We start from the raw sequence: 12238 nt of genomic DNA on the forward strand, positions 1-12238 counted from the left end.
CCCGATCGCTTAATCTGAATATTTAGTTGGGTCGACCAAAATAATTGATATACTTGTGCATAAGTCAGTCGAACTATTTGGTTGGGTCGACCAAAATATTAAGTCAATCAAAACTCTTATTTCAGTCATCTAAAACTTCTGACTCAATTGATCATACCTGAGTTCCATTTTTACTATTTAAACTTTTCCCTTGCCATGTTTGGATTTTCCTTATTATGCCCTAAGGGTATAATTGTCTGCTAAATCAGATAATACCCTCTATTAATAATATAAGAAGTAACCAATACAAAACTAGTTAAAGCTAAATAATACAATATATACGTTTATAAATTTCTAATATGCTATTGCATGTATCTATGCATCGTCATAGATGCCTATTCAAAATCAAATGAGGTAAACATTTTAATAACTCAAAATTCGAGGTTTGCGAAAGAAAAGAACCAAAACCATACAACCCAAAGATCATTTATTAAGTTATACAAAAAAAAGTTTATTCAAATGCCCTTGAAAGTGCCTGTACATTTATTATTTTAAAATCAAGGATTAAATATGTTGGTTTTTGTAATATTATAACCCAATATTAAAAAAAAAACTAAAAATTGTATTATATTTATAGAAATAATATGACTATATGACACGGTCAAAAACTCAATTTTTTTAATCCCTCTCTCTCATCGGTACAGCAATTGCTACAACGATACAATAGTTGTTACAACGGTACAATAACTACTATAACGTTATACTAACTGCTAAATTGCAGCAACTTATATGTACTAACTGCTACAACGTGTAGCAATTACATAGTAACTGTTACAACGTTGTAATAACTGTTATGTTATAGTAGCTACCTCATATTTAAAAATTAACACCATAATAATTATTACTTACCATCATAAGAAAGAAGAAAGAATTTTATTTTAATTTAAGAGGAAAGAGAGCAAAATAATTACATATAAATAAGAAAAAGATTAAAAAAAATTAAGTTTTGGTCATGTCAAATCGCCCATGTCAGATGTCACTCACGACCGAATAGGAAGCATCAAATCCATACACCATATGGTATAACGTTATAGGTTTTTATACTTCTATTTGTGGAAGTCCAAGCACAATGTATATTTCCTGAAGTTTTAGCTGTGCTAGTGTTCATTCGAGTCTAATACAAGCTCATGTTGAGAAACATATATTGATATCATGGGGCGTGCCCAATACCGCCATTATAAACCATCTCATGCCCTATCTGATGCAACACATGTCGACTCATTTTGTATTCGACCTAATCGACCCACATGTGTTTATAAAATAGACGAGAAATTTCATCACATGGCTTTTTTGTGACAATAATGATGATTTTACATTAGCATATATGAATTTATAAAGATTGATTGAAAACAACAAATTAATTGAACTGATTTCTACATCAAGCAAAGGTGATAGATTATTCTTTATGAAGATTTGTCAATAAATAGAGTTATTTTCCAGTTATAAGGAATACGAAAAATCATAGGAGAGACATCGTTCAAACGTACCGACCAAAATTTTGCGCACTGGATTTGGGTTTGCAAATCAGTGAAGAGGCTTGGCTCTAGTTGCTGAGTCTTCACTCGCTTCTACCTGCATCATCAGGAGATACCCTACAATCCAAAGAACAATGTAGGCCAAAGGAACCCAGCAGAGACATGCAACCAAACTGAGGATGCTTCCCACGTATTGAGGGTCCTTTATGTATCCGAAAGGAAATTCTGTCACCCAAGGCAAGTTCTTGCCGAAACGCACACCATAGTAAGTGCCTGCCTCACCAAGCAACTGATACACCCTGAAAAATCAAAGATAGCATCAAGTCCAACAATCAAGAGTATCATTTGAATAAACTCAGGTTAGATCCACAGGGGCATTCATTTATTGCCAAAGAAACCTTATGAGTTTTTAAGTTCTAACTTAGTTGATCCAAAACATATAGATGTAATTCAATTTCTGATGTCTTTCTGTAGTCTCTAACTCAATCTCGACACTAATCTACTTGCTTTATTTTCCCCACCGGTAAAAGAAGGGATAAATCATAAGATCACCACTAGACCAGAGTGCGAGAATCACATGGACTATTATATCTTAGCAATATCCAAAGTGAAGCCAACCAACTAAATACCTTGAATGCATTTGTTTGAGACTGTAACAAGTAAAAATGGATATACCCTTTTATAACGAGTATAAAATGGACTATTCTAGCACCTCTAAATGTTCTACCATTTTTATGGCGAGTTTAAAATCACAGTTTTTTGTAGATTTTGTAAGTATCCTAGATAAATTTTGATGTAATCAACTGGGTTAAATTAGGTTCTGCGTTTCTGATTCATTGTATCTAAGTGTGCAGGGACTTAGGAATACATGAAGTTAAGCGAAAGACGTAGCTAGCGAGAAGGATGTCACGGGAAGCGTGTCAACGGGCTTGGTGCATCTGAGGAACGAAGTACTGCAAAAGAATGTATCAGCGGACGAGAAGGATGCGTGTGGCGCTTCCAAGGGACGAGAAACCGGAGCAGATGTCTACTTGAGGAGAGAAGGCCGGAGTTGGGTTCAAGTGAACTCAACTCTGGATGGTCAGAGAATCACCTAAGCGACCGGAGTAGAAGCCGGACAAGTCAATATCCAGGCGCCCGGACCCCCCGAGCATAACAGGGTGCCTCGGCGAGCCGTTGCTGCAATGATGATGTCGAAGTCCACGTCAGCAACAGTCCGGGCGCCCGGACCGATCCAAGCACCCGGACAAGGATAAAATTTTATCCTCAGACCATTGCGTAGCCTTGCGAGCAGATAAAGTGCACAACTTGAGGTGTCGGATCGGGTCCAAGCATCTGGGAGTGCCACATCATCAAAATAAAGTTATTTCGACTAGTGAGTTATAAATAGAGCCCTGGTCCTAGAAGTTCAATACAACACCGGTTTACAACACGCGTTTCAATTGTTTACAGCTTTCCAGTTTTCTGTACTTAATTGATGTAAGTGGCTACTCTATTAAAAGGAAATTTCTTAGTGGAGTTTTCAAAGTATTGGACTAACAACTTCCCTGGTTGTAACCATATAAATTACTTGTGTCTATTACCTTCCTTTTATGTTTCTACTTCTGACTAACTAATGTGTTTGTCTTTGTTAAAATTGGAAAGCAAAAGTAAATGTTAATTTTATTTCCAGGACAATTCACCTCCTTCTTGTCAGCCGTACCGAGACCAACGATTGGTATCAGAACTAGGTTCACTTTAGAAGGACTAACCGTCAGCTAAAGTAAAATAAAGATGGTTGGATCTAGCATCTATCCACCAACATTCGAGGGAGGGTTTGCGTTTTGGAAGAGACGCATGGAGGCATTTTTCAAATTTGACTTCAATATTTTATTAACAATTAAATTTGATTTTGAAATGTCCAAAAGTAAAGATGGAAAAGAACTTAAGGAACATTATTGCACTAACAAGCAACAGGAAAAATTTATGGTAAATAGTAAGGCCGAATTTCATCTTCTGAGTGTGCTACCTGGTCAAGAACTCGAAAGAATCGGTGCCTACAAATATGAAAAAGAACTTTGGGAAAAATTCTTAGAACTCCACGAAGAATCAAGAAAAGAAGAATCCAACTCTTCGATGGACATCGCTTTGCCATCTGACTCTTCGATGGACATCACTTCATCATTAGAGGCATCGGAGACCGAGGAGATCACTGACACAACACTAATAGTTGAATACCTACCCGAAGACGAAGCCACTTCCGAGGAGAGCACTGATAAAGGGGGAGCGTCTACCGACGAGTACGACATAGTAAGTCAGGTAAGTAAGCTTCCTCCAAATCAACTGTATAAGTGTATTAAAATGCTAAGTAGATCTTTGTGCAAACTATATCTAGATATCTAAAATCAAAGGATGATCAAGAAGGCCTAGTTGAAAATTTAACAAACTCACGGATGAAAATGAAAAAATAAAAAATAAATTAAAACTATTGAAAAGGAACTTGGCATGTTTAAATTTGAATATTTCTCAAGTTGAATACAATGGAGAGCTAAATTGGTATTTTATATTTCACAAGGATCAAATCAAAAAAATTCCTAGAAATTATATACCACAACCTCTGATAAATCCAGTGGGTAAGAACTTATTTTGGGTTCCAAAAGCATTCCTAATCTAGATCTCCTTCAAATTAATAAATTTGTTACATGAGGATTTTTATTTAACTTATGTGATATGTTATTTTTATACAAACTTACTGTTCGAATTTTATTCTCAAAATTATTAATGTGATAAAACTGTAGGCTTTCTGTTAGCAGAAATATTTTCAGAATTTTGTGATTGATAAATAATTTTTTATAAATTAATTACCAAAAAAAATAATTTTGAATATTAAAAATTCTAGAAATTTACATTTTCAAAAATTGAATTTTTCTGCTCATATATATTTTATTTTACACACTCAGAAAAATTAAGAAAATTTTTAGAAGTCAAAATCGATTTTTTTAATATTTATTTTTTTAAAATACATGTCTATGTATTAATCAAGTTATATCCGTTAAGACACATTTATATTTTTTTGTTAAATTTCTCTTCTATTTCACAAATGAAAAATCTATTAGTATAAAAAAATTGGGATTTTTTGATGAATATATAATTTTTTATGAATTTTTATTAAAAAAAATATAATTTAAAGTTTAAAACTTTTTAGAGATGGATTATTTAAAAACTTGATTTTTCGGCTAACTGTCATTGTATTTTGAATATCTAGAAAAATTAGCCAAAATTTTAAGATTCAAAAACTATTTTTAAATATTTAGTTTTGAAAGCAACCTTATCTATTTAAAATATTTTCTATGGTTAAAATACAAAATATTCTATTCTTGAAATTTTTATCATGTTCTCAAATTATTTTGATTATATGTGACAGAAACTTTCAAGATTTTTTAACACCTTAAAATAATTTTTAAATTATTTTTTTTTTGACAAATCTGGTTTTTAAATTTTAGAAATTCAAATATTGAAAAAATAATTCTTGTAAATTTTTTAGCTTGATCAGTATTTCAATAACCCATAGAAAAAATTTTAAATTTTTTCTGTATTACCCCTAATTTTTTTTAATGTGATGAAAGGGGGAAAGAAATTTAGGCAGTTAAGGAAGAGTTAATTAATTACAATATTTTACTAGTACTTAATTACAATATTTTACTTTTACTTAATTTATTTTTGTTTTTTACCCTAACTTAAGTTGAATTGATGCATATCGAAAAAGAAAGATTATAAGTATCCCGGGTAAGTTTTGATACGATCAACCGGGGTAAATTAGGCTCTACGTTTCTAATGTCTTGTGTCTAAGTGTGCAGAGACTTAGGAATACAGGAAGTAGAGCGAAAGACGCAGCTAGCGAGAAGGATGGCATGGGAAGCGAGTTGATGGGCTCAATGCATCCAAGGGACGAAACCTTGCGGAAGAGTATATCGACGGGCAAGAAGAATGCGTGTGGTGCTTCCAAGAGACGAGAAGTCGGAGTGAAAGTCTACTCAAGGAGAGAATGCCGAAGTTGGGTTTGAGTGAGCTCAACTCTGGATGACCGGAGAATCACCCAAGCGGCCGGAGCAAAAGCTGGACAAGTCAACGTGGAGTTGACTTGTCTAGGTGCTTGGACCATGACCAGGTGGTCCAGGCACCCGGACCCACTGGCACAACAAGGGCGCCTCGACGAGCAAGGATAAAATTTTATCCTCGAACCGTTGTGTAGCCGCTGTGAGCAGAAAGTGTACAACTGGCGACGCCCGAATCGGGTCCAAGCGCCCGAGAGTGTCATGTCATCAAAATGGCTATTTCGATCAGTGGGATATAAATAGAGCCCTAGTCCTAGGAGTTCAGTACAACACTGGTTTACAACACTTGTTTCAATTGTTTACTGCTTTCTAATTTTCTGTACTTAATTGTTGTAAAAAGCTACTCCACCAAAAGGAGATTTCTTAGTGGAGCTTTCAAAGTCTTGGACTAACAATCTCCCCGATTGTAACCAAATAAATTGCTTGTGTCTCTTACCTTTCTTTTATGTTTTTACTTCTAACTAACTAATGTGTTTGTCTTTGTTAAAATCGGAAAGCAAAAGAAAGTGTTAATTTATTTTCAAGGCAATCCACCCCCCCCCCCCCCCCCCCCTCTTGTCGGTCATCGTATCGAAACCAACAAATTTCTATAGTCTTTATTTTGAGAATTAACTTAGTGTAGGATTTAGACCTGAACTCCTAGGATATCTATCTCTAGGAATTTGAATTCCCAAAACAAAGGAGGTTTAACTAAAATGTTTCAAGTCTAAGTGTTTTTTTATTAGAAACACTGTGATCATGAAGAGACTCATGCCATTGCTTGCAAGTAAAATATAATTAACATACAACAAAAGAAAAATAATTTGCTCTGATTTAGATTATTTATTAATATTGATCCATTTTATTGTTCTTCAAAACCAATGAAAAAAGGGGAAATAAATTTTTTTTCTCATTTAGCTTTTATACATTGATATTTTATTCGATCAAATTCATTAATAATATATATCAAGCTTTAAATATCACCTTAGATGTCTGCTACACTCTAAATGGAATTCATTAACTGATAAATTAAATGCTCCCTTTCAAGTTCTCAAAATCCTTCAAATTGTGGCATGTGTACTTTCTCAACTGAACTATCATTCAAGAATGCATTGAGAACATCCCACTTCAATTGGATAACCAAATCAACAATATTGTCAACTATGCTCTATTTCTTATGCCACCACTAAGAACTTCCCTCTTGTCAATTTAACCATTGAGATTATGTTTGTTGTCCTATGTTTTTGAGTCATGAAGAATGGATGCTAGGCAAGGAAGTCTAGAAGGCATGGAGGGTGTTATGGCAGTTGCAATTGATAGCAAGTTTGAATCGTCTGGTTGAGTAACAATTTTTGCGGATAGGGTTCTTAGACCAGTGGACCAGCCGATTGGTTGGGCCATTCAGTTGGATAACCAAATCCCACTTCAATTGGATAACCAAATCAACAATATTGTCAACTATGCTCTATTTCTTATGCCACCACTAAGAACTTCCCTCTTGTCAATTTAACCATTGAGATTATGTTTGTTGTCCTATGTTTTTGAGTCATGAAGAATGGATGCTAGGCAAGGAAGTCTAGAAGGCATGGAGGGTGTTATGGCAGTTGCAATTGATAGCAAGTTTGAATCGTCTGGTTGAGTAACAATTTTTGCGGATAGGGTTCTTAGACCAGTGGACCAGCCGATTGGTTGGGCCATTCAGTTGACTATTTATCATCAAATTCACTTTATAAATATCAAGCAAAGGTACTTCAAACTAGAGATTATTCACAACTTATTCAGGATCTAGATCACGTCTACTGCTTCATTTGTGCACTCATTTATTTTTATTCTGATGTTCTACACTCTAAATCAATAAAGTTCTTTGGTCATGTTATTTTTATTATAGTTTACCTTATACTATATTGTTTATTTGTAAAATTAAAACAATATTTGTCAGAGCTTTCTCCGCCTCTTAAAAGGAGAAAGTATATTTCATTAGTGGATTCAAGGAGCGACTCACCAAACAAGTTATAGGTCATAGAATAGAAGCCTAGGAATTTCTAAACCAGATAAAAATATGTGTTAACATTATTTATTGTTAATTTTTCCGTTGCATTACTTCTAATAGTTGAACTACTATCATATTGCTACTAAGCCCTTGCATTTGCAAGAGCAACAAGAGAATTTGAAATTACATATTATGTTTATTCATCCACATTCTAGATGCACAACAATCTCAACAAGAATATCATAAAATATCAATTTGGTCTAATATAAAATATGAATATTATCTAAATTAAACATTGACACATTATGTCAATGGTGTCGACCACATCAAAACCAACCCAACTCAGATATGATTGGATCAACAGTCTCCCCTTAACACAAGCTACCTAGAGATCAATCCTTAACACAAGCTACCTAGACTTAGAGATCAATTGCACCAACAAGTACCATTTAAAAATATTCTATTTACCAATTGATACCTAACTTTAAGTTGGTTATTCCTATATGATATTCTTGTTAACCACTATTTCATTTATTCATTAACTATATCATTTTCTACACCTGTGATTGTTGTTGAATAACAAAACCAACTAATAAGTGAAACAATTTAAAAGAGATGGAACACTTAAGATAATCCCTTGAAAGAATATAATCGATAATGAAAATATCTAGTGGAAATAATATGTAATTGCTTATATTAAAATAGGAAAATATAATAATTGTGAAAATCCTAAGCAAGCCACATGATCTACGCTGTCGAATTAAAATAGGAAAATATCACGTGGATCTTTCTCCGTTCTTTAGGCAATCACCCCAAGCTCCAATGTTTCTCCGTTCCCCGTGTCATTAATCAATAAAAGAATTCAAGATCGTACAAAAGGACTCAAACAAGAAGAATGAGGGTCGGAAAGAGAAACAACTCACTTGAAGTTGAGGAACTGGCCGACCAGGAAGAGGAGGAGACAGTACCAGGGCGGCCGGGAGAAGCTTGCGACCGAAAAGAGGGAGACGAACTGAATAGCTTTGAGAACGTGGGAGATCTGAGCCATCCGGTGAGAGGGATCGACCCCCTTCCCACACAGGTCAACCCACGCCTGCGGGTAGTTCCACAAGATGTAGTAGAAGGGGAAAGGGAGCAGCACCCCGAGCACCGCCGCCGAGTTCATGGCTGATGGCTTCCTCCCGATCCAAACGGTTCGCCCTTTGCAGACTATTTATAGGCCTCTGAAGAGACCGGCTGGTAGGCACCAATTTAATGCGGACCTGGACCGTCCGGGCGAAGCTTTTGGTGAAAAAAATTAAAAAATTTGGCATTTAAATTATCTCCTTTTCTTTCCTTTCTAAATTACAACATATTGATTATATATATATATAGTTTAAGGTGATAAACAAGTCAACTGGAGTAAAATTTTAAAGTATTCAAATTTATTTAATAAGATAACTAAACGAGTTTAAAATGAATCAAACATTTAAAATAGTTGTTCAAACTTAATTTAGTTTTTTTTTGATGAGTCTAAGCTTGGCTTTAGATTGACTTAAGCTTGATTTCAGTTTCATTCGTTTAGATGTTATTGAACTTTCAGTTTAAACTTGACTTGAGTTTGATTAGTTTAGATCTTATTGAACTTTCAATTCAAACTTATTTGATTGTTTCAAACTTTTATTTGTTTGATTAGTTATTGAGCTCGATAATTCAAATTTATTTATTTATTTTAAAAAAAATTTATTTGTTACTTAGCATGTTGGTAAGAGTTTTATTAATGAATATGATTCATAAACATGGTTCATAAACATTTTTCACAAATATTATTCATAAACATTATTCACGAATATTTACGACTTGAACATATCTATGTTTAATTTATTTGTTTAGTTTTATGAATTATTCAAGCTTATTTATTTAATCAATATTATGGGTATTGAACAAACATAAAATAAATTTTTACCAACCTAAATATTATATTTATTTACGAATATTTAGTTTATTTACCGCTCTAGATTTGTTAAATCATTATTGGTCTCTTGAAATATCATAATTTATCATTATTGGTTCAAATATTTATCATTGTTTATGGTTTATTCCAAGGTATAATTGGCTCAAAATATTAGCCTCGGAATATCTCATTTGTCAAAAAATAAAAATAATAATAAATTTTACCTTCAACAAACAAAAGCAAATGTAACTTTTATGGAAAAAACAGTTTTCTTGATCTTCGTATTTTTTAAATTATTTTAAATTATAAAATAAGATAGTATTGGTTGGGTTGTAAATGAAACGTTTATATAAAAATTTGATGTTGATAAAAGTTTGATTATATACGTTTAATATAACTTTTATGGAAAAAACAGTTTTCTTGATCTTCATATTTTTTAAATTATTTTAAATTATAAAATAAGATAGTATTGGTTGTGTTGTAAATGAAACGTTTATATAAAAGTTTGATGTTGATAAAAGTTTGATTATATACGTTTAATATATATATATATATATATTCTATTAAATGAATAAGATTGAATAATTTGTTAAATTAAATAAATAAGTTTGAATATATGTATTTAATTCTTTAATGTTTATTGATCCTGTCTGAAATCTACGAGGTGGTGTATTGGCCCCGATGAACTGTGATTTCTGATGAAGATGAATTCCTAAATATCCGGAAGAGCTCCTCAACGGTCCTATGCACAGTGAAACGAGTTAACAAAGCGTTAGTTATGTAGGACCGGGGTGGGGATCCTTGGTTAGGCCCTCCGACGCTCAAGTCAGTTCCTCTCTTAAAGGTGGAAGAAGAAGAAGAAGTACAGTAACTCAAGTACTTGGAAACAGAGTTTTGGATTTTAGAACTTGTTTACCTTGCTAACGGAGAGAATATCCCTTTTTATACTACCTCATATAATCTCCGTAGTCATGAGGTGGTCCTCAGTTTGTTAGAGTTTGTTAGAAGATGAAGTCATCCTCTAGACTTCGTGTAATAATCCTTTAAAGAATCTTTTTTTAATCACAGATGTACCTTTTTTGTCGTTTATGACTCATATTCATGATAAAGTATGCATAAGAACACGTCATTACAACTGAAGAAGTTTCTAGAAGATATTTCCCGCCAAATTCACCAGACTGTCATACTTATGTACTTCTGTTAAGCATGTCTCAGCCGGTCAATCAAACTGGCCACATATATACTGAGAATACCTTCTGTTAAGCATGTTTCAGCCAGTCATTCAAGCCAACCGCATATATATATATATATATATATATATATATATATTTTCTATTAAGTATGTTTTGGCCGGTCATTCAAGTCGGTCGTATATATATTGAGAATATCTTTTGTTAAGCATGTTTCGATCGGTAATTCAAGCCGGTCGTATATATATTGGTCTTCCTCTCTTCAATCTAATGGTTCAAAATTGACCATTCAATCCAATGGTTCAAAATTAGTCATTCATCTTCCTTGATGAACTTGAGTTCTCCCAATGAGTCTAACTCATTGAACCTTATCAATCCAATTGACTCCATGAACATCAATCCCAATTGACTCTATGAATCTAATTCGAATTATACTCAATCCAATAATTGGATCCAATTGAGTCTAACTCAATGAGTCTAATTTGAATTAGATTTAATCCAATGATCCATGATATGAACTCATCTCCAAATCAACTTGTTATTTGTATGTAACCCAATAGGTTCTCGTAACGTTGGCAATGTATCCAAATCAATATTTTAGATACAAAACAATGAGTGGTATTTAGTAAGACATCATTGCTACCTAAGTGACGAGAATGTCGAGATCCGACTTAACTTTTTCATGGTTATTATCTTGTATGACTCAATCCTTCTATCCTTGATATCTAGATTGATCAATGCTCAATCAAATAATCTCAATATCTCATATTGACTCATTTGAGCATGACCATGATTTCTTATGTCCTACTAAAATCAAGGGGTCCACAGATATCACTTCCGTCATATGGAAGGGATAGATCTCATCTACATCACTCATATCCCTCCGCATAAGTTATTGCATACCCAGTAATCGACTTTATAGTCCATCATGTTATAGATAACGTTTGCCGATATCAAAGTATACAACACCTTATGTAGGGAACCGTAGTGACTTCAGGTCTAAAGACTATTCATACCAATAGTCACATGAGAATATTTATGACACTCATATAACGATCTATGAAATATTCTCATGGCGAGTCATTCAGTATATATTCTCTAATATATACTCATGTGTCAACCTGATATCTTATATCCATGACTTGTGAGATTAAGTCATCCGTTGATCTACAAGCTAGTCTCAACACATTAATATTGTTCTTGCATATTAATGTTTGACTAGAAATAGTTAAGAGGAGTGTTCTATATATATCTACAATATCTCTCTATCAATTCAACTAATTGATATGTTGTAGATTAGAATCTCCTACTCTAGAACATTATTATACTTATTCATTCGACACTGAATTGAAGTAAATATAATAACCAAATTTACCTTTTATTAATAATGAAATATGATACAAAAGGAGTCCTTTACAATCATCTCATAATTGATACTAGGGCTAATACTAATAAGATTGATTCATGAGGTATAAACTATATCATCCTCTAATCAATCTATGTATTTCTTGATCTCTAAGTAGACTCACTTAACCAAA

The 12238-nt window shown here is 33.3% G+C and overlaps 1 protein-coding gene across 1 annotated transcript in view; it reads right to left on the reverse strand.

Annotated features, from left to right (window-relative positions):
- Positions 1–1396: 1396 nt before the first annotated feature.
- Positions 1397–12238, reverse strand: part of LOC122026709 (phosphatidyl-N-methylethanolamine N-methyltransferase-like) — a 34482-nt gene continuing 23640 nt past the window's right edge. The window contains exons 2-3 of the mRNA XM_042585436.1: positions 8501–8786; positions 1397–1813 (exon numbers count right to left, since the gene is read on the reverse strand). Of these exons, the coding sequence (XP_042441370.1) occupies positions 1564–1813; positions 8501–8786 (536 nt within the window). The 3' untranslated portion in view covers positions 1397–1563. The remainder of the gene's footprint in view (positions 1814–8500; positions 8787–12238) is intronic.

The sequence above is a fragment of the Zingiber officinale genome, chromosome 10A (genome assembly GCF_018446385.1).
Source record: "Zingiber officinale cultivar Zhangliang chromosome 10A, Zo_v1.1, whole genome shotgun sequence".
Classification (NCBI taxonomy): domain Eukaryota; kingdom Viridiplantae; phylum Streptophyta; class Magnoliopsida; order Zingiberales; family Zingiberaceae; genus Zingiber; species Zingiber officinale.